A 26,004-nucleotide genomic window follows, 5' to 3' on the forward strand; every position below is an offset into this window, starting at 1 on the left:
GTGTTTAAGAAGAGATGTGTCTAACGTTTTAGACCAGGGGTCTGCAAAGTTTTATATTTTTAAATAAAGTTTTATTGGCACACAGCAACACCTATTCTTGATGTCTATGATCACTTTCGCACTCCAAAGGCAGAATGGAGTAGCTGCAACAGAAACCGTGTTACCCACAAAGCCTAAAATACCACCTGGCCTTTACAAAAAGTTCACTGACCCCTGTGTTACACACATGTGAACTCCCACATGCAAACAAGTGGCCACCCTGGGAGGCAACCTACTTATTCCCAAAGCCCCTCTGTGTTTCCCTGTGAGGAGGGCCCCCAGGGGAGGCCACACACTTCTTTGAACATCTTGGGGTAGTAAGCCTTCCATCCTCTAGAGTGGATTTAATTTCTGGAAACTGTCCAAGGCTTTTCCAACCCAATGCAGGTAAAAAGGTGGGTGATGGTGCCAAGGAATGAAACATGCAAGCTTGCCAGGGGCAGGACGCGTGCCTTAAACACTGGATGAATTGAAATTGCACTGAGAAATGTGGTTTCGTTATAAACTTGCGCAACTTTATTTCCTGCGTCTCATTAATTGGGGACAACAGTCATCTGACGTTTAAGCCTCGGCCTGATGGTAAAAAACAAAACAAAAAACTTCAGTTGTGCAAGACCAACCACATTTCACAGGAACCAGTGGTCTAGGGTTTGTTATTAGGGGCTGGCTGTCCTGGGAAGTTAGAGAAGAACCCCTGGCCATTTTACAAATGGAGACACTATGGCCCAGAGAGGAGATGGGACTTGTCCGAAGTTACCCAGCCATGGAACCTCAAGGTTCAAGTCATCCAGAGTGGCTACAGAGTTCCAGGTTCTGAGCTGGGAGCTGTGGGGGTAAATCAAAAGTGTTCTCAAGGAGCTGAGTCCCTGCTATACAAAAGGACAGGGGTGTCCTAAAAACATGCAGGTTTGACAGGCCGTGGCCATGTCTCCTGACCTGAGTCTGTTTCTTCTATTAAAAATGAACAATATCCTCCTTGCAGGGTTCCTGAGAGGATTACAGTGAGGTGATGTACCTGAGGTACCCCATGGAGTATAGCATATGATGGGTGCTCAATAAAAAGTAGCTCATAATCTCAGGCATTAGGGTGAGGTAGTTTATAGTAGCAATATTCCACGACTGTTACCCACACGCGCATGCATGCACACACACCCTTCCGTACAGGAGGCTCTTTAGGACAGCAAGACTTCGCTGGACACCTGTCATGTGCGAGGCACGCTCTGCCTGCCTCCTCCTGGGAAGTTAACAGAGGGGAAAAACTGGAAGCTGCTTTTGGAGCAGCAACATCCCCAGTTGAGGAGGGAACAGTCCCTTCTCCCAGCTAAATTCCTTTAGCAAGGCAGTTGTAAACACAGCACAGACCAATAAGAACTGAGAAACAGAAGCAGATTTTGAAAAGCAGGTTGGTCTGGCTTCTGGAGGCAGCAACGATAAATTTCTTCCAAAGGGGCAAGGGAAAATCCCCACACCTTCCTGGAAATAAGGCCTTTCTCCTTTCATGGAATAGCCCAGCATGCCAGTGGGTTTAGCAAGAAAGGGTGTGAGTTGCAGCTTCCTGTGCGTGGCTGTGCAGTTCCGATAACAGATCCCTGCCCAAGCTGAGGCTGTGACACAGACAGATGATGTCCTGATCAAGTACCCAGGGCCAGCACTGGCACCAAGAGCAAGCCTGGTGAGCTTATATAACAAAGGGCTTGTCACCACTTCCTGTGATCCTCATCGCCCACATTCCAGCACAATGAGACACTCCCTCAGCTCTGGCTTTGAAGTTCAAGAGCTCAGCTGGGAGGCAGAGTGCCTGCACTGGCTCACCTCATTCCCCTTTGCGCTTGATTTATTATTAGTTTGCTTAAAAAATAAAAAATTTTAAAATGCACCTTTTAAATTAAAATATGGTTTTTAAAAACTGAAAAATATCCAACTTTCCAGTGACAACCACTGTTCACATGGGATCTATTTACTTCTGGCCTTTTTTCTACATATATATGTGGACGTGGACATGCGGTAAGGGGAAAATATGAATATTCAGTTTTTTATATCCTACTTTAAAAAAGTCTGTAGTAAGCCTTCTCTGTCTTGACTACTCTGCGCTGAGTTACTCAACTCAGCTTTGGGAAGCCGCTTGTTTTCGCTCTATGAAGTGCCACACAATAGCCATTTCCCAAGGCTGGATATTTAGGTGATTTCCAGTTTTTTGTTTTTCCAATGCTGTGGGTTACACATAACTAAATCACTGTGACTCTCTTCCCTCTATCCTTAAAATAAATTCCTAGGAGGGGAACCACTGGGTCTCAGAGCAGCAACTTTTAAGCTTCTCCGTGTTGTCCCCTTACTGTTTCCTGTCACTCTTCCTGAGATGGAACCAGGTCTGCAACATTTTTTAGGGCAACTCTGATTTATAAAGTCCTTTCACAGTGGCCTTATCAGCTGATCTCATGACAGGCCAGCTATGATGAACACTCCCGTTGTAAACAAGGAAAAAGGGCTCAGAGAGGTCAAGTGACTCACCTAAGGACACAGAACTTGAACCTAGACTAAGCCTGGACAGTGCTCCTTCATTGCCCCACACTGCCTCTCTCACAGGCCCCCAGGCCAGAATTTGAGCAGGTACCGTGGAGGTATCTTAAAATCGAGTACAGGATGACCTAAACACACACAGCTTGCTAGAAATCCCCAAGACACACCCTGTGATTCTGGGCGCACCTGTTAATGCTTGTTAATATTTTGACCATCCAACTGCAGACCAATGCAGGGAAAAGCCACAGTCCTACAGCAAAAGGGCTCCAGTGGTCTTTCTTTCTTTCAGCAATGGGGAAGGTTCTCTTTTACCACTAAAGAATGAAGGCACAGAAAAGGTCATGCCCCGAATAGCTAGAGAAATAGACTTTATAATAGACAATCTAACTCATTTGTCTCTGATTTTTAGATTGTGAATACAAGATGACCTTAGATTTCACATTTGAACCAGCTTTTGAAATTCAATTCTTCTAAGGAAGCCAGGCCTCTTCCTATAAGGGAAGCCCTAATTTCCCATTTTGAATTTTTTTAAAGAAAAGTTTGGGTAAGACAAGAACACATGAACTTCTTGTTTGTTTCAGTACCCTTCACAGAACTGAAGTCCCTTTCCCATCCATAAGTATAAGGTGGCCATCAGAAATGTCCAAGATAAAATGGCTCTCTGAATGAAAGTGTGCAATTGAAATTTACTTTCAGAGTAAGAAATGTTTGAGCACAACAGAACTACAAGCCGCTGAACTTTAAGAAATCCAATACTATGAAGTGCTTGCTGGGTTTAGAGAAATAGGTGAAACCAGCAGAAACCTTCAAAAGCAAAAGAGTATGATATTTTCTAGGATAACCATTCCCCAAAGGATCAGACAGGTATTAAAAAAGGCATTTCTAATTTAGGGGGAAAGAAATCGAATAGTACAAAAAAAAGTCAAGAATGTGCCCTACCCCCACTCCACTGTACTTCCAAACTGTTTCATCAGCATCCCTCTGTGAGCTGCCACTACCAGCAATCTCTGCTTCCTCTGGAGGCTTCATGTCTAATAACCTTCAAGGACTCCTTAAAACATCTGGTTTGCCTGGATGGAGAAACTTCCTTTGCTTTTGTAAAACCAGGCCCACTTCTGCCCCAGTCTGCAGGTGATAAAGAGTCAGAATCAAAGCTGCAGATGAAATTCAAGGATGGGTGGGACACAGAGAAGGAAGGGAAGATCCCAGGCGCATACCCAAGTTTGGTGTCTGCACTTTGACAACATTCGGGCCAAGGCCCGTGAAACCGGGGCCTTAATGGTGTTCTCAGCCGTCCTGTGGGTGACTAGGAAGTGATGACACCAATTCCCACCATCTTGTCACTTTGCAGTCACACCAGAGATGGCTTTCAGATGAATCCTGAGCCCCGCAGCAGCTAGGCAAGCAGAAACGGACTGACAGCTGAATTCCCCGAGCTTGTGTCCCATGTGTGAGGCAAGAGGCCCTGAGCAGGCATATTATTCCTGGATCTTTATTTACAAAGCATCTCTTCTGGACTTGGAATGCACTCTGATGGCCAGAGGGGCCAGTCTGATTCAGCAGTGAATGTGGAAGAAATTGGCCAAGGATCCTCAGGGGGCCCTTCGATTGAGCCCAGCAAACATCTCTTCATCAAGGCTAATGTTTCTTCCCCTCTGGGGACCTGAAGGCTCCTGAGCACTTACTGCTTCTAACGGAGCTTGCCTTTGTGTAGGAACGTCCTCTAAAGGTCAGCATCCCAGCATCGGCCGCAGCCAGTGTCCCTTCTCCTTTCTGTGTTCCCTTCTAAAGGCTCCAGCTGCACCACCAGCAGCTTTATCATAGTGTCCTTCTACCTCTGTGGATATCTACCTGCCTGGACATCCTGGAATGCTTCCAGCTCCATGAGCTGCAGCCATCAGATAGGAGGGCTAAGCATTGCTCTCAAGGTTAGGTGAGTAGCTCTGCTGGCCCCCAGAACAAACACTGCCTGCTCCTCCATCTCCTTCCTCCCACATAGCTTTCCTCGTGGATGAGCTGGTTGGTGGCTTTGCCCTTTCCTGCTCTGTGTTCCTCCAGCTCTCCAATGAGAAGGACCACAGGTGAAAACATATCTCCATTCCCGACCCAGGCCTGGGACCCCTGGTGCACTATCCACCCGACTCTGACAGAATGTGGACAAACGCTCTGGACTGGGTAACTGACAAACTCCCAAAGAGAGCATCTCAGCTATTAACAGCCATCCAGAAAAATCTATCCCCTTGACAAGTGCTTGGTCAATTTCCTTCCATTGACCAGTGCCATCTGAGAGCTGCTTGAGCAGTCAGTGGCAGTATTTTACTGCTTAAGGGTGCAGACTGGGGTCAGGCCCTTGCTGTCTATCTAAAGCATTTGCTATTCTAACTGGGGTCCCCACCTTCAGGCTCAGCTTAGGTCACCCCTCCCCATCAGCTCTAACCCATTCTCTTAAGCTGCAGACAGACAGGTTTTCCTAAAGCACAGACCTGACCCTATGGCTCCCTTGCTCCACCATCTTCCATTATCCACAGAAGACCACACTCTGTGGCCTGGCCCTTCTGGCCTCCAGACACCTTGCCTCATCTCCCATTCTAGCATCAATTCCTGTTAGCTTTTCACAGCCTCTTTTTCAGTCACTTGGGACCATTCAAAGGGTCCCTTCCTGGGGTGCCCTCTTCATATCCGCTAATCTCTAAAATATCCAAATCTTCACTATCTGTGAAGGCCCAGTTCCAGCACTACCTCCTGCATGAATGAAGCCTTCCTGATAGATACTCCTTTGGCAGCATTATCCTAGAAACAAATATGAAGAGTGTCTGGCTCAAATCAGATGCTTTCTCAACAGGAGAGAACTATGGTTTTTAAATGGCTCTGGCCTCATGGTTTGGGGAGTACCAGGTGATACAGAACTGACCCCTGTCACTGTTCCTTACAGCTGTGTAGCACAAAGGGTAAGGGTAGACAGAAGCCAGACTGGCTGCCTGGTCTTGACTCCCCTATCTGCAATTCTATCCATTACTTAGCCGTGTCACCTACAACTAGGTACTAAACAAACAAACAAACAAACAAACAAAAAACCTGTTTGCCTCAGCTTCCCCACCTGTAAAATGGGACTCTTAATAGAACATACATCCCAGGGAGTGTTATGGGGTTCAGTGAGTTAATATTCATAAAGCACTTGGAAGAGTGGTGATCCAGGCGGAGATTTTACTTCTGCTCTCCAGTTGCAGGGACTCACGGTGAATCGCGAGCTGATGGTCAAGATAAGCACAGTCACTTTTTGAGGATGACCCCACCAGGTCAGAAAGGGCAGCCCCAGCCACAGCACTAGGTTGGACTGAGGCCCAGGAAAGACTGCGGCCAAAAGAATATAAAAACATTCAGTGATGTGGTGTGACATACAGTATAGTGAATTAAGTAGACACACTCAGTCTCTGAGAACCACAGAAATGCTCACAAGTATTCAAAAATCTGCATTTTTTTTTCTTGATTTATGCCCCTTGAATACTCCTGGACTTAATCTGTTCTAACACCACCAATTCATTAATGTCACAAACCTCACAGCGGATACCGCAGGATGGATTATCCTGACACTGGCCCGGGCTAGAAAAAGAGGAAAACACAGCAGCGTTCACAAGAGGTCTCTCCTTAAAGACACGGGACACCTGGGCTGAGGGGGACAGAAAAGGTTAGGAACAAGGGAAGAACTCTGTGAATTCATATCGCTTGAATGGGACTTTGGTGGGTGTGAAAAAAATTTAAGTGACCAAAATAATGTAGCCCCACGTGCCACACCTTCAAGCCTTATTCATCCTTCAGGTCTGAACTGTCCCACCCACCGTCTGCTCGCTGCTGCCCACGCCCACCTCTGTGCTGTATTAGAGATGCAGCAGATCCTCAAACATCTTTCACTCACTGTCCTTTCGTTAAAGGTTGATGAGTTGCCACAGGAATTTAACTCATTTTTAATCAATCAGCCTATGGCAACATTGGTTTTGTTACATGTCATTTCGATTAAAGTCGGAGAGCCTATCACAGACGTTAAGCGAGGACGCACTTACTCCTGGACCTTTCCAATATTCCCTCCTGAGTGCCGAGGCAGGGCGCGGGCTATTCTCCGCGGGACTCGCCCAGTGCGGGAACACTGTAGGTATCGAAAAACTGCTGCGTGGATGACTGAACGTTGCACCCCTTTCTCCACAAAGTCCTGGAGTAAAAGCTGAAACAGACACACCCAGATAAGGCCACACAGGCAGGAAGAGACCACATTAGTGGTCTGTCCCAAATAGACCTACCTAGACAGCTGCCCCCCCCCCCCCCAGTCTGGGAGGGAGAAGCCAACCCCATTAGAGGTGAGCAGAGGCTTCCCCAGCCTCATCCCACCCACAGCGACAGGTGTGGCATCCAAAGATGAAGCTCTAATACCCAGTTACTTCCCTCAGGTGTCGGATGCTGAATGTGTAATAAGCGCATGCGAAAGGTTTCATTTTATAAAGAAAAGGCAAAATCATCATTTTCATAATAGCTGATGAGACCTAAACACAGTCAGGGCGAGACCAAGTCAAAATGTTTAAGTCTAAAAGGGCACTGTAAGAAATACAGAGGGATCATAGAACAAGCAACAAGGAGAGGATGTCCACACAGACGGTCATCCAGAAAAATAAAACTAAAACCCCACTTCATACCCTGAAATCAAACTCCAGGCAGATTAAAATTTTAATGTTAAAAAAACCCAGCCCATCAAACTATTAGAAGAAAATACTGGTAAATATTGCAGAAAGGAAGACTTTTTTAAGCAGCACATTCAAGAAATCATGAAGAACATTGAGAATGATTTAACAACAGAAAACAATTCAATGTAAGCAACAACAGTCACTAGACACAAAACCTAAAGGCAAATTACAAACTTGCAAAAAATATTTTGCTATCCAAATGACAGACAAAGGGGCAGTCGTCCTTAATCCACAAAGAGCTCTTACAAATTAACAAAAAATAAGCCCTACAGCAGAAAGGATGGACAGAAGATAAAAGTACACAATTTTAGAAGAGAAACACAAATGGTTAAGCACTTATGCACTAGTAATCCAAGAATTTGCAAATTAAACTAAATTGCACTAGAGTAACAGGCGTAAACTTGTAAAGTATTTCTAGAATACAATTTGAAAGCATGTATCAAAATTTTTACCTTCTTACCCAGCAATTCTCCTTCTGGGAACCAATCCGAGGGAAATCATCACAGACTTAGGCAAAGAATTAAGTTACAGAGATGTTTATCACAGCCCTGTTCAATTAGAGAAAGCTAGGGAGAGTCTAAATATGCACACGGAGTGCTATACAGACATTAAATTACCATTGTTGAATGTTTAAAATAATGTAGACATCTTTCCATGTCTCTAAGCAAAAAGAAGATAGATACAGTATTACTGAATGTTGGTGGAGGAAAAATGTGTTATATAAGCATTGAAAAAACGCTAGGTAGACAGTGAAACAGAGGTTTCTTTCAACTACAGAATTAGACTTGGTTTCTATTTAAGTTTTGGTTATCTGCATTTTCTATACCAACTTGTCTTAGTTTTGTTAAAAGGGGAAGAAAAAAGTTAACACAAGAGAGAAACACTGAAATAGATTAAAAAATCCAAGCTTGCAGTTCTGAGGAACTGCCAACTGGCAACTGCCCCCCACGGAAGGGCAGGTAGGGGCTGCACCATTCCACGAATGCCGGGCTGGCCCCAAATCACATGTGTGGCTTTGGAATGCACCAGAGGGATTATGGGGCTGTCTGGCTTTCTGGGAGTGCCCACCCAACAAAACAGTGAAGCTTCACTGTAACTTTCTGGTCATTTCATTTTTAAAATTTAGCCAGGGCCTGGAGAAAGCAGGAAAGTTCCATTCCTCCTATTTCTTTATGCCTCCACCCCCCTAGCCCAAGGTCCAGTGAGCCCCATATAAGGGAGAACTTTCCCAACAATCACAAGTGCTCAGCAATGAAATGCTCTGCTTAGCAGAGGAGGCAGGCCCCAGCCCGGTCCATAGAGACTTAACCTGGCACTCATCTTGACCCCCCTGTGGTGCCCAGGCTCACAACACTGCATGCAAATCAACAGGTGACCTCTTTTGAATTTGGAGAATTGGGGTAATTTCAGACCAGTAGCAGGGGTGGCCCTTCACACCCAGTACTGCCCCCCCCCCCCCCATCACCAGCAGTTACACCAAAGCAATCACAGGTTCTGGTCACACCTGCACAGGGAGCAGCACTCCCCTTCCCATCTTGATCTCAGTAACTGTGAGTAGGATCCTTTCTGTCTGGGATGCCATATATCCACTTTCTTCTGGACCCACCTCCCATATGGTTTATCTCCCCCGGCTCCAGACAAAGGCCACCCATGCCTTTTCTGGGTTCTCAGGAGCCTCCCTGCCCTGAAGGGCCAAGCATGGCTTGCTCCCAGACCCAGGACGCAGTTGCTGGATCAATTCCATTCGAAGAACTGTGACTGCTCCTCTGGCATCTTCCCCACCTCAGCTAATGAACACTCATCCTCCAGGTATTTGAGGTCAAAGTCCTGGAGTCATCCTTGACTCTCTTCCCCTTCTCAGATTTCATCTGTCAGGAAATCCTGGAGCTCTACACCTTCACGACACGTTCTGAACCTGGTCTCCTCGTTACCCACTGCTAGCGCCCCAGTTCCAGTGGCTGCAGGTCCCCTAGCTGGTCTCCGGGCTTGTCCCCTCTGGTCTATTCTCCACTAGGCAGCCAGAACCATCCTCTCAAAACCCAAGTCAGATCACGTCATTCCACTGCTCAGATTCCTCCAGACGTCGCATCTCACCCAGAGTTAAAGCCAGAGACTATTTCAGTGCCTCCAAGGCCAGGCACACTTGGCCTGCCCAGCCCACCTCAGACCTCATCTGCCCCCTCTTCCCCACCTGCTCCCCTTAGTCATGCTGATCTCTCCGAAGGACCCAGGCATGCTCCTGCCTCGGGCTTTTGCACTGTTTCCTCTGCCTGGAATGCTCTTTTCTGGAAGAACTGTGAATCATGCTACCATATCCTTCAGCAAAGCCCTCTCTGAGCACCCATCTAAAACAGCACCCCATGCCAAACTCTGGCTCACCCTAGCCTCTGTATCCACTTTACTCTTCTCCACACTCTCTACCTGACATACTATATTTGCTTGACTCCCCTCCTGATAGGGCAAACTCAGGGGAGCACAGTTTTATCTGTTTTGTTCACTGTTGTATCCCCAGCACCTAAATAGAACAATATCCAGCACATAGTAGGCACTCAGCAATGTCTGTTGAATGAATGAATGAATGAGTGAGGAGGAAGGACTTGGTATGGGTTCTTGTGGCCCAACTGAGGACTCTGGATCCAGCCCATAAGTGCAGGCCCCGTAATGGGCCAGTGGTGTCCGCCCCCCTACCCACCTGTCACGTCACTTTCCCCTCAGTGGACTCCTCAGGAAGCCCCTTTCTGACCATCACTCTTAAGTGCTGCTTGGAAAACACGGGGCCTGAGTCATTCCCCAGGGCCCTGACTAATTCTCTCTCCATCCCTTAGACCCACCTCCGAGATCCTTCCTCTACGGCATAATGGGAAATCCAGAGAGACCTCCCCATGGAGAAAATGGAAAGGAGCTGAATGATTTAAAGGAAAATTCAATTCCTCCTGGTGCAGCAGTAGAGAAGGCGCAAACTCTCAGGAAGCTAAGGAAGCTAGTGCCTCTGAAAGTGAAACAATAATAGAGATATTACTGGAAAATACCAAACAGGAAGAGGAGGAAAATTCCATTGTGGAAGCAAGGTCCACCGTCGATCTTCCTTAATGGTCTTGGTAAAGCATTTCAGAATGAAAACATGGAAAGGGCCGGAAATCAATCAGGCTGTCACCCTTCCTGTGGACTGGAGCTCTGGCCAAGCCACCTCCACATCATGGCCTTGGCACAAGGAGCACTGGGCTCAGAACACAAGGTCAACAGCCTGGCCACTGGCTCAGCCAGTACCTGCTGCGTACAGGGCAGGCTCCATGCCTCTTTGGGGCCTCAGTTTCTCCATCTGTAACATGGGGGGAGGGGTTACAGCATCTTCCTCACGGAGTGACTCTGAGACTCAAACTAATTATGGGTGTGAAAGTGCCCTTTAAGCTGTGGAATGCTCACATACATGTGAGAATCAGTCAGTATTGCCACAAATAAGGCATGAGGTTGCGCAGCCTGAGGTGGAGTGGCACGGTGATTAAAAACAAAGATTCTGGATCTGGGCTCAACTCTCATCTCTGCCACTTACTGGCGGTATGACCTCAGACAATTTACATAGCCTCTGTGCCTCAGTTTTCTCATATGTAAAACGGGAGTGACCGTAACACCAACCTCAAAGGACATTAAAGGGTAAAAGAGTTAATGCAGCCCGGCCAGGTGTGGCGCAGCGGTTGAGCGTCAACCTAGGATCCAGGCGATCGAGGTTTGATTCCCGGTCAGGGCACATGCCCGGATTACAGGCTCGATCCCCAGTTGGGGCGTGCAGGAGGCAGCTGATCAATGACCCTCTCATCAATGATGTTTCTATCTCTCTCTCTCCCTCTCCTTTCCTCTCTGAAATCAATAAAGATATATTAAAAAAAAAAAGAGTTAATGTATATAACGCATGTAGGACAGTGCCTCATTCACAGTATGTGTCATGGAAGTACTGGCTAATATTACTACCGTGGAAAGCTCCCTCAATTCAAGTGACTACTCTTTTTTTACACAAATGCTTCTTCCAAGAAGCCTTCCCTGCTTCCCTCAACTGAAATGAATCTCCTCCTCACCCTGCTTCTCCTTTGGCTCCATGGACTCAAGGCTCAGCCCAGGATGGCTCTGAGCTCACCCAGGCTACTTTGTTTATTGATAAATTCTGCCATTCAGATCTGTGTTCCGACCCTGGTTCCTGTGTCCTCACCAGAAGATAAGTTTCTTGTGGGGAGGTACTACCTACCCCCTAGCTCATCCTTGTATCCACACAGCTCCTGACAGTGGCCTGTATATGGCGATTCCTCAGTCACCACAAGCCAAACAGGAGTTATGAAATCAGAGTGGCAGAGACCACTACAGCCTCTGCCCCTATCCTGCAGGAAACCCACCACCACCTCCACCCAGCCTCAGAAAGCAAGCATCCAGCTCTCTGCTTCAAAGCCACAAATTCCAATTTGTTTTCCATGGCCAAGCCTGACCTACCCCTTCCCCACAGGCCACTATCTCTTGGCTATCTCAGCACAAGATATGAAAGTCAGTTCCCAGCTAAACTGCCCAGGGGAGCTCTTGACCACAGACAAGATCAGCTTTGCTAAATGACCAGAGGAAGCCACACCTGTTTCAGATTTGTTGTTTAACTCCTAATTTTATGGGTCAGAAATGCTTTGGAGGTGGGGAGAAGATGGGATCTAGCCTTGGGGGTTAAATCCAGGAATATCAATCTCGTTCTGAGATTGTCAGATTAGAGGACAGTCACCTGAACTCCTTTAAGGAAACTTAAGTTCCTTTTTGTTAAGAGCTGCGGTCCCACTAGTTTTTGTGTTAGAACAGCACATACAACCTCACCATTCCTTGGGGAGGGAGCACTTCGTGCTGGAATGAGAAGACATGACAGTTACAAGACACATTTTGTGCGGGTGTCCTTTGAGAAGCACCAACTCTGTGTACAGAATTTCTCTATAAAATAAGTCAAGTGGCCCTGACCGGTGTGGCTCAGTTGGTTGGATGTCGTCCTGTGCACTGAAAGGTTGCCAGTTGGATTCCAGGTCTGGGCACATGCCTGGGTTTTGGGTTCCATCCCCAGTAGGGGGGTCGTGCAGTAGGCAGCCAATCGATGTTTCATTCTCACATAGATGTTTCTCTACATATCTTTCTTCCTCTCTCTAAAAACCAATTTAAAAAACTTTAAAAAACCCCACAATCTTTATTAAATACTACTCTTTATTAAAAATAAATAAATAAAATAAGCCAAGTGCTGCATTAACATCTCATGTATGAAACTCAGAGGTAGATGGGGGAGGAAGAGAGAAAAACCAGCTCTGGGGCCTCTTCCAGGGATCACCAAAGCCCAGTCTGAAAGGGAGGGGAATTAGGGCGAGGGGCACAAAAAGAGGAGCGTTAAGGGGAGGAAGAGACACATAACACATTTCATTAAGTATCAGGCTTAGTATCTCCACTTAAATTGTGGACAATGGTGGAACAAATTGATAAAAAGCATATTGGCTTGGAATTCAGACAGCAAAGGTGTGATCTTGGCTCTGTCACTTGGTAGCTTCATGACATAAAGCAAGTCATTAACCTCTAAGCCTTAGTTTCTTTATCCATAAAGGGAGGGTAATACTACCCGTGGTAGATGGATGGCACTGTAGGCCCTGATGGCCTGCCTGCATCCCTGACCTGTGCCATGGATTTTGCAGCTCCTCCTCTCTCCTCAAATCCTGGCTCTGTGACTTGCTTTGGTCAACAGAATGCAGAGGGGACAGTGTGCCAGTTTCCAACCTCAAGAAACCTTATGGACTTCTGTTCTTTCTTGGAACTACCATCATATGAACAAGGCTAGCCTGCTGGAGGATGAGAGACCACATGGAATAGAGCCTAACTGTCACAGCCAAGGCCATCCAAAACCATCTGACCCTCAAACATGGAAGAGAGCCCAGCTGGGATCAGCAGGGCGGCACATCCACCCCACACTGACCACAGATGCCTGAGTGAGCCTAGCTAAGACCAGGAACCCTACTCAGTTGACATGTGGGCTCACAAACAATAATTAAGGCTTATTATAGTTGAAAGCAGGGGTTGGAAACTACAGACCATAGGTCGACTGCCTGTTTTTGTAAATAAAGTTTTATTGGAACACATCTATGCCCTTTCATTTATATATTGTTGATGGCTGCTTTCAAGCTACAATAACACAGTTGAATAGTTGTGTTGGAGACTGATCTGCAAACCTAAAAATATTTACTATCTGGCCCTTTATGAAAAGTTTGCTAACCCTTAGTTTAAAACCACCTAGTTTAGGGTGATTTGTTATGCAGCAATAGTACCCGAACCTCTTCTAGGGTGTTCATGAGGATTAAATGATCAGTTAGAGCCCTGGCTGGAGCATTGTCCCAATATACCAAGGTTGTAGGTTTGATGCCTAGTTGGCACACACAAGATCAACCAATGAATGCATAAATAAATGGAGCAACAAACTGATGTTTCTCTCTTTCTTGCTCTCTCTAAAATCGATTCTTTATAAAACCTAAATAAATGATCAATTAATGTTTAGCATGAAACACAGAGAATATATTTCTCTTCTCGGAAATCAATGAGAAAAACTGGACTTGAAATGCAGGCATTTCTCTCACATTACTTTTAAGGTCTGGGACTTCAAAGGAAAAGTATTCCAAGCCAAACCACAGCTACCAAGTGTAGCTCTTACCTTTTCAATCAATTACTTTCTTAGAACTGGAGAATGTGACCATTAACCAAACGGAAATTACTTGACAATTCATGTTTGACCCTGGTGTCAATCAAGCCACAGAGCAATGATTTTATGCAAAGGACCAAAACACAAGTCACAGCTTCCCAGTAAGGCACATGAGACACTCTCTTCCCTCTGTGCATCCAACCTCCCTCTGTCATCCCCGACCACATCTGTCCTGCTGAGCCTCCAACCACTCTCTCCCAAGCCTCCAGGCTTGGGCACAGCTGTTCTATCCCTTCTGCATGGAGAGCCCTCCTCCCCACTTCCCTGCCTGGGAAATTCCCACTCATCCTTCCAGAGTCAGCTCAAATGGCACCTCCTCCTGAAAGGCTTCTTTGACTTCCCAGACAGAGCTGAGCTCTCCCTGCCCTTTGCACACACTTCTGTTCTCGCGTTCCTTGGGTCACGGTATTGTCTCATTACCCGTATCTCTCTCCCAGACTAGACCTTAAGAAACTATAAACAGCCCAGCTGGGCATGGCTCAGCGGTTGAGCATCAACCTAGGATCCAGGAGATCGGGGTTCGATTCCCGGTCAGGGCACATGCCCGGGTTGTGGGCTCGATCAATGGCTCTCTCTCATCATTGATGTTTCTGTCTCTCTCTCTCTCCCTCCCCCTCTCTGAAATCAATAAAGATATATTTAAAAAAAAGAAACTACAAACTGAGCATCTTCAACTACAAACTGAGAAGCTTCCTTCTTGGAAAGCTGGCCAACACTTATTTTCTGACTTCCCCCTGTCTAGCAGGCTGCTCAGAAACTGTTTGCTAAATGTTTTCTTTTCTTTTTTTTAAGTAAAAAAAAAAAGGTTTGACATATTATTTATTCCTTAGGAAACATGTTATTTAACTCAACTCTGTGGATGCCGACAAAATATAAAGTGTTGGTATGCATCAGTATTTAAAACTTGGCAAACTGATGTCATGATGAGTCTTGACTTTCTCAGCTGTGGTGGAAACATTTACTTAATGAAAAAAGAAACAAGACTTCAGCAGAAAACAACTGGATGAGAACTGCTTGGCTGCCCAAAAGAACTACCAAGTTACTGGCCTCTTTTGTCATCATTTTTTAATAAAGACAACCTGAAGGAGTAATGTTTCCACATACTTAAGTTTTGTTCTCTCTTCCTAAGAGCTCAGGCTCTCACTGTCTCTTCCCTGGACTATACTGCAATTGTTCCCTAACTCTGACCCCAACTCCCCCAGATTATGGCAGCTATTAATAGCCTGGGATGCTCCCCAACCATGGCTCTGTCTGAGTCCATCACTTTCTTGGCTCAAAAGTCTTCAAGGACTCTCCTAGGTGAGTCCAAACTCAGACGCCCACCTCTCTCGTGTCATCTTTCATTCCCCAAGTAAGGAACGCTGCAAGAAAGCTCTGGTTTCCAAGAAGACACGCCTCATTGAGGTTTTACATGTACACACACATATATAATCACACATATACACAGGAACACACTTTCATATAAACATGTACACACAGCACTGACACGTAAGTGTTCCTGCAGGCTGCAGTCACCTCTTTCTTTGCACTGAAATTCTGCTCCCATCTCTAGATCCAGCTCAAAGCCGCCTCCTAGGTGAAGACATCGTTAAATTTCCCAAGACAAAAACACTGGGAGACAAATGATGAAAAGACAATGTGTCAGTCTCCTCCAGAGGCTTAGGCCAGAGATTACTGACAAGTCTTTTGCAGCCTTTCTTCCCTTCCCTCCTAACTCATCCTGGTACTGGGAGATCTCTGAACACAATATAAGTGCTGGGTAAAAGCTGGTTACATTGAAAACACGGTCCCTCTTCCACATAATTCTAAAAGAGAAAATGCCCACAACAGGATGCTAGTGGTAGCAGTGGTGGTGGGCAGGGGGGTGGTGGTGGTGGTGACCAGGTATGTGCGTCCCCCGGGACTCAACTGGGAGAATAGGAGGATGCCTAAGTGTGTGACAGAGGGAGGCAGGAGGGGGGCCCAAAGATAAACCATGGCGAGGGCGGCACTGGAGGCATTGAAAGGAGGATCTGTGGACCAGTGGCTTCTATACTATGCTACACACAGTCACTCTTGACTCAGGCCCAATGTTAAAAACAAACACCAGGCCTGGCAGACACGGGGGCATTCAACAGCCCTATGGGTTCTTGTCCAGCTGATAAAAGGAAGCTAGGCCTGAGACTAAACAGGGCGCTAGAATAGGTGTTCCTGGATTCATGGATGAGGGGCAGATGGAAGGCTCTGGTGTGTTCAGGGCTGGATCTACAGCATTCCTGGCCTCCAAAAGCTGTCTGGCTAAAAATAATGTGAAAACCAGGCTGCCTCCCGGCTGCCTGACCAAGAATGGGGGCTGTACACTGGCCCTGGATTAAGAAGCAGTCCCACACAGAGGGCATCCAGAGCCTCTGCATCCCCCAAACAGCTCCCACCAGAAGACCCAGAGGGAGGGTTAAGGAGAGGCCACTATTGTATTAATGGTTCTCGAAGTGTGGTCCCAGGATCAGCAGCAAAATCCCACTTGCTAGAAATGCACACTCTCAGGCCCCACACCAGGCTTGGGGCACCAGGCTCTGTTTGGGAGTGGATCCCAGCAATCTGTGTTTTGACCAGCCCTCCAAGTGATGGTTTGAGAACCACTGCCTAGTGTCACCCTCCCTGGCTGTCCCCCTCCTCATTAGACAGAACATCTGGTAGCCCCAATTCCTCAGTATCCAGAGGAATAACTTCTCAAAAGACAAAAGGGCTCGAAGTCACAACCCAGTAGGAGAAATGCAGCCCAGAGATGTTTAAAAAAACAACAACACACAAAACTGTATCTGCTCACATCACTTAGCAGCTAAATCCCTTCCTTGGCCCTCACTGTGTTTAACTTACAAGGTTCTCCCTGACCCCAGCCCTGCTGTCCCTATGGGCCCTGCCTAACTCTTACCTCTCAATTCCAGCCACAGGGACCTCACCTGCAGCTCCCTGGAGCACCAAGCTCTCTTCAGCAGCCAAGGTCAGCACCCCTCCCCCACGGTAATGGCCCTCCCTGACCAGCCCCTCTTCAGTCCCAGGTCACACAAAGCCCCATCACAGCAGTCATCATGCACGCTTTGGCCCGGGACACAGCATTCGCCTAGAGTGGCCCACTCCAGCACGGAGCAGCGAAGGGCACAAGACAACTCACGAGAAATAACTGATGGCGGAACGATGCTAAGTCTTAAACACACTTGACAGTCCAGCTATAAAACATGTTCCTAACATATTCCTCAGTATTTGAAAGTCTTAATTGTAATTAGGAAATGTTTACTAAAGTTTTGAAAGCCATACAAGAAGACTTTAGTGAGCAGCCAGAATGACAAGCAGCTCGAGAGAAAGATTTACCCACCTTAGAGGTGGCCATAGAGTAACAAGGGGGATGCCGGGAGTCCAGCACCTTTGATTGTGACTGTCTCCTGACAGCTAGGCTGGGCCTTTCCATCCCCAGAAACTTTAGGTTCTCCCAGGCCAGCACCTAGTCAAGCCTGGGCCATGCATAAGGTGGCAGGGAGCTTCTTTGGTGTTCCCACAGCTCAACCACAAGCCCATGATCCCGGATCCTCACAGAGAAATCTCCCCTTCTCCAAAGCAGCACCTGGTGGCCACCTGGCTGGCTACTAGCTTCTTGTCATCTAGATGAGGCATCCTGGGTGCTTAGGAAGCCGAGACTCCATGCTTTCGAGGTGTGTCCCCAAACTGACCCCAGGGGGAGGTGGGATCCACCACCGACTGCCTATGCCATTGGGGAAGGGATATCAGAGAGAGGATGCCAGGCAGGAAAATTACAGGGGGGAGGCATCCCCTTACTCCTCCTCACAGGAAAATAAAAAAGATCCCTTTCCAAGCACCAGCTGGCAGGTAGGAGCCTGTCTCCCACCTGTCTGGACATCTAGTCCTAAAAGGAACTCAGACTCTATCAGTCCCTCCCCTGCCACAGCCCAGCCTGGGCAAAAGTTTACCTTTGGGGGTGGGGGCACAAGAGGGACAGCAGCCAGCCAGCCATAGCAGGACACTGGGCCTCAGATGTAATCACAACACTGTCTTCCACCAGAAGAGGGAACAAGTATTATTTTGTGGGGAAAGGGAGGGCTCACAGGAGTGTGAAGGGGGAGGAGAGGGCCCAGTCTGGCTGTAATTAACTGGCCTGCTTCAAAAACAATGGCGGGGAGGGTGACAGGACGGGATGGAATGGGTCATTGGGGAGAAAAAGGGACACCTGGAATATTTTAAACAAAAATAAAATTAAAAAAAAAAAAGAGTCGAGATGGCCTGATATGTAAGGCAGAGGGTGGTCGCAGAGCCGCCCCCTCAGCCCGGGGACAGCACGGGGCAGGGGTACTAGGGTCAGGAAGGAAAGCGAGGGCTGGAGCCAAGGCGCAGGGCGGACCCCTCCAGGAAAAGCTCCCGTGAAGGTGTCAGGGGCGGCTCGCCCGAAAGGCGGCGGGGATGGAAGCCTGGCGGGGTGGGGCGGCGCGGGCGCGGTGGGGCCGACGTCGCGCTCTCAGAGCCGGCGGGCGGCCCGGCCCGGGGATGCGGGGTCACGCGGCGGGTCCGCTCCAGCCCGGCCCGCTGCCCACCGGCGCGCTGGGGGCGCGGGGGAGGGCAGCCTGACTCCGACTGGACCCCTGGGGCCGCGAGGGCCGGCTGGGTGTCTTTCCTGGGCAAGGCCGGGCGGGGCTTTCTCGTCAGGCAACTTCCGAAGCGGGCACCTGACTGTGGGCTCACTGAGGGGACTTCGGGGAGCAGCTGCGGAAGACAGTATGCGGGGATGCCGGCGACCAGGGGGGGAAGCGCGGGCGAGGGGCAGAAGCGGGAGGGAGAATGGGGCGCTGAGCCCAGGGTCCCGGCGAGAAGTTGACACAGGGCCTCGACCCGCGGCGGCGCCTCAGTTTCCCCGCGGGCGCGGCCAGGGGCGCCTTACCTTCTCCTTCCTGCCGGGCGCGCCCTCCTCCGCCGCCGGGGCAGCGCACTTGTTGAGCAGTTTCTTGGCTCCGCAGGCGGTCGGGCTCCAGGTGCGGCCGCCCGAGCAGGCGCCCCCCGCGGGGTCTCCGGCGCCGCCCACGGCGCTCTCCACCTTGATGAGGCGGTGCTTGGGGGAGATGTAGCGCACCTCGGCCGGCGTGGCCGGGCGCCGCTCGCTGCTGCTGCGGTAGAGGTGCGGGGAGCCGGAGGACGAGGAGGAGGACGCGGCGACGCCCGCGCCCGAGGAGGCGCAGCAGCAGCCCGCGGCGCCCGACGCGGACGAGGCGGAGAAGGCGCGCTGGCCGCCGCCCGGCTCCCCGCCGCCGCCGCCGCAATAGTCCAGGCGGCACATAGCGCGCAGTTTGCGCAGCGACGAGCCGGGCCCGTTGTAGGGGTCCTCGAAGTCGCGCTCCTTCTGTGCGCGGTAGGCGCGGATAAGGTCACTCGTGCTGCCGCTGTCGTCGGGCAGCGACCCCGACAAGGCCGAGAAACAGGAGGCGGCCGCGGGACCGCAGGACGCCGAGGAGGCCGCGGGGGCCTGCGGCACGGCCTGGGGGGGCTGCGAGGGCCGCTCGCCCCGGCGCCGCTGCTCGCGGTAGTCGGGCCGCGGCGGCTGCGGGGGGCTCTTGGTCTTGCTGTTGCCCAAGCTGAAGTACTTGTTCAGCCACTTGGCCATGGCGAGAGGCCGCCTAGGGCCGCCGCGCGGGAGCCAGGTCCACCGCCGCGGCCATTCGGGGGGCAGCGCTGCCGCCCAGGTCCCTCGGCGCCCCGGCCCCGGCGGGGGGCGTCCGGGGCGCCCGCTCCCGACGCCAAGTTCAAGTTCTCTCCGCCGCCTCCTGCCGGCCGCTCCCGGGCTCCAGCAGCTGCAGCACCACCCTCCGCCTCCGCCGCGCGCCGCCGGGGCTTCGGATCTCGCGCCCCTCGCGGGAGCGTCTCATGGGATCCCGGCCCACGGCCCCGCCGAGAGCGAAAGGCCCGGGCGCTCCCCGCCTCGGACGCTCTGGCCGTGCGCTGCGCTGCGGGGCGCGCTGCTGCCCCGTCGGAGGCGCAGCCTCCGCCTTAGCTGGGATCCCCGGCTGCTAAGCGAACTTGTCGGCGTTCTCGGGCCCCCTTCTTTCTTCCCGAGAGCGCTGGGGCGATCCGAGCCCCGCAGCCGGAAAGCAAGCAACGGAGGGAGGCAGCCGGCGCCCGCCCGAGCCCGCGCGCCCGTGCCCGTCCCGGCGGCGCCTGCCGCTACCGCTGCCGCCGCCTCCCGAACCGCCGCGTGTGTGACACTCGGGCCGCCAGAGCCCGCCCCGCGCCGCTGCCCCGCCCCCTCCGGGTCCGCGCGAGCCCCGCCCTCAGCCGGCCCCGCAGGCCCCGCCCCTCCCAGCCCGGGAGCCCGGGCTCCAGACCTCGGCCCAAGCCCCGCCCTCCTTGCGCCGGGGTCATCCGCCCGCGCACCTCTCCCCCTCCGCACGCGCCACCTCCCGCGGTCGCCTCGGCGCCAGCGCGCGGGTCGTGCCCTAGGGCGCCGGGGTCCCGCGGCGCTGCCAGCCCCGCCTCGTTCTCTGCCCGCCGCCGCCGAAGGCGAGAGGTAGCCAGCCCGAGCCTGCAGCGCTCGGAGACCGAACCCGACCGCATCCCCAGGGACCCTCGCGCAGGGCACCCCAGGGATCCCCACTGTTGGGTGGAGTGCAAAGGTGGATCAACGGAAACATTTCTAGTTTACCGCGTGACCCGCGCGGAGGAGATGCGGTGCAGAGACCCTTAGGGACAAAGTGCCTCTGCCCTTCTTAAAGGGACGGAGACCCCGGTGTGCCGGCCCTTCGGAGTCACGTTTATGCTAATGAGGGTATAAGCAATCCAGGTGACGGATGCAGCCGGGATGGACGGCTGGGCACTGCCCTGCACCAGTCAGTCCCGGAGCCAGGCTAAGGAGAGGTCCTAAGGAGAGGTCGGGATGTTTGCTTACCTTTTCACCTCCGAGGGAGTCCTGGTTTAACCCTGTTCACGGCCAACCTGGTGGTTTGAGCTGTGGGAATGTGTAATGCTCAAGATTGCAGGAGCTGACAAGACTCCCTTTAATCCAGGGCCCTCATTTTGCAGGTGGAGAAACTTAGGCCCAGAGAAGGTCACCCAGGTACACCAGGGCTCCAGTTCTCCCGTCTGATGGCTTCAAAATGATGTCATGTACACTGGTCTCTACTTTGCAACTTAAGATCCTTTGATTTTTAAGCAAAAATGAGGAAACTGAGGCGACGGAAGGGCCCATCTTGCTATCCAGGGCAGCGACATGCTCCAAGAGACAAGAACTGCCTGGAAATGAGGTAACTGCCACTAGAGCTGGTGTTCCTTTGTATTTGGTTGAGCAAGACCCAGAATGTGACTTACCTTAACGTGTGAGAACTGAAACCTGAAAATTTTTCTAAGAAATCTGACAGCCCAAATTTTTAATAATCTCCGCTTGCTACCTGTATATTATATATAGCTGCGCTTTGGAAGAGACTATTTTTTCCCCTGTGTCCTATGAGAAAAATAAGAAGCAAGGCCAGAGGCTTTTTTGGCCAGGAGGTCAAACTCTCAGCCTGAGACTCTTGGATAGGGAGGGGTCAACAGCTGTTGACTCTTCCTCTGTCTGAGGCCACAGTTGCAAAGTAGCATAATCCGGACTCAAACTTGGGTCTTACTCTGAAGCCTGTGCTCTGTCCACTCAGCCACACACAATGATACCATAGAATTGACTGCAAATTGTCCCTTCAGGATCAAGTTATTTGCTCTTTCCCTCTTTGATCAGGTAGCAATCCAGAGACCAACTCTTCTATGAGCCAGTTAAATGTTTCAGACCCACACAATTATAGACACCATCACCAACTACACAACCCCTTCACTGTCCTGTGTGTGTGTGTGTGTGTGTGTGTGTGTGAGAGAGAGAGAGAGAGAGAGAGAGAGAGAGAGATGTGCCTAGGGGATGGTGGGAGGACCCAGAAGTTGACCTGGGCTAAGATGTTTATTTTGGGTATCCCTAGACTAAAATATCTCAAATTACACTTTAAGTCATTCTGCTGCTCTGTAAGCACTTAATTATCCTGCAAGTAAGGGAGGCCCAAATAGAAAAACTGAAGGACATCCTCATTTAAACCCCATCTTTCAACCAACAACAAATCTTCTCCAGTTCCCTCCCTTCCCATCTCTGCTTCTAGGATCAGGGAGGAAGATCAGCAGATCCTGGCAACAGGCCAGGTGACCTGGGACAAGAAAGTCCTCTTCGGGATCTGGAAATTTGTTCCCTGCATGTGGGTTGCACATGGTAGAGTTGTCTTTGCCTTTTTCAAAGGTTTAGGAAGAAAAGTTATATTTCACAACTTATTTTTTTCATTTCACTTTCAGCAGGCCATGGGATCAGACCCACTTTTCCATGTGATACCTCTGCTGGGGTGTAATTTGCAAGCCAAAATTATTGTAATGCTATAGTATTATGCCAAGAACTTCCAGCACACTTGTGTATCTGCTCAACTCCTACACAGTCTGTATTTAATTAACAGCATCCCAGCGATCTGGTGTTTTTCCCAGTTTAGAGATGGGGTAGCTGGCCTAAGGTGGTATTTACTTTAAGCAGGCAAAAAACACATGAGTATTTACCTTTGGGAACTAGTAGAGACACATCTTACAAGACTCAATCAGAGTAATCATTGTGAAAGGAAACAAAAAAGTTTCCTAAGGATGACGTTGGAGAAGTAGTGTGTCAATTCATTAGAGGAGACAGGACCTTGCAGGAGAAGGATCAGAGGACTGTGAGGGTTACAGCTGGACAGACTCTCTTTTTCAGAGACCCAGCCTTCCCGTTTCCAGAAGGAAAATTGGGAGCAGTGAAGGGACAAGATTGAATCAAGAAGCATAGCTTGGATTGGCATCCAATCCCTTGACTTCACAGACCCAACACTGTGCCCATCATTTTTGGCATTTTTTTTTTGTGTGTCCCCTTCCCACCTCCTATCTTCCTCTCCGAGATTTTCTTATTAAAAGGATTAGGTATGGCCCTGTTTCTGTTTCTGCCGTCTCTCAGCTTCTCACTTTAGACCAAGTTGGGGACATGGCAGCTCTTTTCTCTGTAACTCCCAGTATCTGGAGGTAGACTATACATTGATAGAGGCCTGGAAAAATTGTGCCACCAACCAAACAGACTCATCTACTTCTTTCATTTCAGTCCATCAAATGTAATGTTAAGTCCCCCTGCTGTGTGCCAGGCCCCAGGGCAGGAGTCTGGGTCAGGAGCACAGATTTGGAAGTCATCAGTGCTCGGTGAAGATCTGAAGCAAAGCCATCACTCATCATTGACACCTTCGTTCATGACTGCTCCATCCTATCCATCAGCGAGGAGTATGCAGAACCCTACCACGCCTCACACCTCAGCTGCTTCCACCTGTCCGTAACTTTTGCCTGCATCATTGAAGGAGTCTCTTACCCATTTTTCTGCTTCTGTCTCAGCAGCCAGTGATCCTATTAAAAAGAATCTGTTTATGGCGCACTGCACAAATTCCCCATTCAATCCCCATTTCCCTAATCATACATGCCCAAATCCTCTCAGTGGCTCTTGAGTTCTTACATGATCTAGTCCCCTTAAACTCCTGAGCTCATCTTGTCCTGTCTTTTCTCCTGCTCCAACCAGGCTTCCTCTTCCTGTTCCCTGAACACTCTCTCACCTTGGGGGTTTGGCCTTTGCACTAGATCTCCTAGCCCGAAATGCTTTCCCCCAGCTGTCTCCATGACTCACCCTTCACAACTCAGTGAGGCCTCCCCTGGACGACTATCTAGAATTGCCCTCACTCAACAATCAGTATCCACTCATTCCCATTTCACACACAGCATGTTTTACTGACTTTTCTTGTTCATTCTTTGTCTTGCCCCATGATGGGAAAGAGATCTTTCCTATTTGTTGACTGCATATCTCCAGCATCAGGACCAGTGGCTGACACCTAGTAAGCACATGATAAATATTTGTTGAATGAATGAGTGAATATGAGTGGTTGATCATGAAGGGTAGCATGGCAGAGGGCTAAAGCTTGACATTTCTGTCTGCCTCGGAACTGGTGCTAGTGGCTATTAGCTTTGGTCTGGAGGTGGGAGATGTCAGACTTGCTGTGTTCTGGGTTCTGTTCCCAGGCCGTGTCTCTCTCTTATTTATTTATTTTTTATTGTTGACATTATTACAGATGTCCCCAATTTCCCCCCTCTCTTTGCCCCCCTCCACTCAGACCCCACCCACCCTTCCCTCTGGCCCTAACCACATGGTTGTCTGTGTCCATGTGCTGTGCATATATGTTCTTTGGCAATTCTCTTCACTTTCTTTCGACCCGTCCGCCCCACCTACCTCCCCTTTGACATCGGTCAGCCTGTACCATGTATCCATGCCTCTGGTTCTGTTTTGTTCATCAGTTTATTTTGTTCATAAGATTCCATATATAAGTGAGGTCATATGGTATTTGTCTTTCTCTGACAAATTTCTCTTAACATTATAATCTCCATGTCCAGCCATGCTGTCGCAAAAAGCATAGACCACGTGTCTCTTAAGCAGAGAAAGCAGAATGAGAGATTCTTTCCGTCTTTTCAGCATCCAGAGGGGGCTCCAGGAAGGTTGTGGCATCCAGGCAGCCCCTTCCACACAAGTCCCAGTCATGCTGATGTGCAGGCCTGTCTGTGGTGTCGCTGAGCCAGCTGCTGTTCTCTCCAGCTCCAGCTCAGGTACAACTAATCTTAGGAATCTCATTACTGGTCGAAAGATAATCTTCTGTATCTAGATTAAAGGCTGTGTTTTGACCATTACAGCGCATTGAGCATTGAGCCGACAGTTTAATTGAGCTGTTTATGTCGCTGCCTTGATCTCTTCCCAGAGAATTTACAACTAATTCCAAGTGTCTCTACGAATTAAGTGGGCCTCTCCCAACATGCTTTGCCTGTAGTTTGCCTGTGCCAAATCCCACTTGTCCTTGTGTTACCCAATTATGGGCTCTTGCTCACAGCTGTTTCTGGCTGGTACCACTTCCAGCCCACTTCCTCCCTGAGGTGGCCTTAAGAATATGGCCCTGAGAGTGGCCATATCCCCAGGACAGCCTCTGTGATACCTGCAACAGTAGAAAGGTGGGTGGAGGTGAGAATTGGGAAGGGAGCAGAGAAGACATAGATCATACTGACCCCTTTGAAGTCACCTCCAGGCAACTGACAACAACCTCCTAACAAGAAGAGTTTACAAGTATCTTTAGCACAGTTAAGTGTGATGGAAGGAAAAGAGTTCTGGATGGAGGTCAAGACTTCCTCAGTGTCCTCTGGGGCCCTTGGTGTTACTATTTATAAAATGGGACCTGGCAGATCATTGTTTCTCATTCTGTGTTATGGACATGTCTAAGGGTAGGGGGTTGGGAAACAATAACATTAAAGGACATCCATGCTATATTTGGGACATGCTTATAAGAAAATATTATTAGTTGTTTATGGAAATTCAAATTTAACTGGGTGTCCTGTATTTAATCTGGGGATTTCACTCAAGTGTCCATGTAGGGGATAAAGAGGGCTCCCCACCCTTAGCCCAGCCTCTGCTGATGAAATGGACAAGAGCAGATACTCTCGACACCCTGCTGAACATTAGAATCACCTGCAGAGCTTATACAATGCCCAGTGACCAGTCTGTATTCCAGACCAATTAAATCAGAATCTCTGGGGTAGAGTCAAGCATTTGTGTTTCTGTTTTTCTTTTTGTCAGAATCTCCCTAGGTGAGTCCAATGTGGAGCCCAGTTTGAAAATCACTGGACTGGAGCAAGGGTTTTCAAAAGTGATGTCCCTAGGCCAGAGCATCCGCTTCACCTGAGAGCCTGTTAGAAATACAAATTGTCCTTTTGACCTTCAGCTCTTCAGAACCAGAAAGGGGGGGGAGGGGAGGGACAGGACGGGCTGGAGTCTGTGGCTCAGCAAGCCCTCCAGGTGATTCTGCTGTAGCTAAAGTCTGACAGCCAGTTTGAAAATCCCTTTGCTGA

General features: G+C 49.6%; 1 protein-coding gene and 1 long non-coding RNA gene across 3 annotated transcripts in view; one reads left to right on the forward strand and one right to left on the reverse strand.

The window, feature by feature from the left end:
- Positions 1-19,813, reverse strand: part of SHB (SH2 domain containing adaptor protein B) — a 124,833-nt gene extending 105,020 nt beyond the window's left edge. The window contains exon 1 of one of the 2 annotated variants that reach the window (XM_087823211.1): positions 18,956-19,813. In XM_087823211.1, the coding sequence (XP_087679337.1) occupies positions 18,956-19,672 (717 nt within the window). In that variant the 5' untranslated portion in view covers positions 19,673-19,813. The remainder of the gene's footprint in view (positions 1-18,955) is intronic. The other variant, XM_087823212.1, reaches the window with a different exon arrangement.
- Positions 19,814-23,523: 3,710 nt separating this feature from the next.
- Positions 23,524-26,004, forward strand: part of LOC107545038 (uncharacterized) — a 59,126-nt gene continuing 56,645 nt past the window's right edge. The window contains exons 1-2 of the long non-coding RNA XR_001603985.2: positions 23,524-23,954; positions 24,587-24,717. This is a non-coding gene — a long non-coding RNA (uncharacterized LOC107545038). The remainder of the gene's footprint in view (positions 23,955-24,586; positions 24,718-26,004) is intronic.

Source organism: Miniopterus natalensis, chromosome 12 (assembly GCF_054644295.1).
Source record: "Miniopterus natalensis isolate mMinNat1 chromosome 12, mMinNat1.hap1, whole genome shotgun sequence".
Taxonomy (NCBI): Eukaryota; Metazoa; Chordata; class Mammalia; order Chiroptera; family Miniopteridae; genus Miniopterus; species Miniopterus natalensis.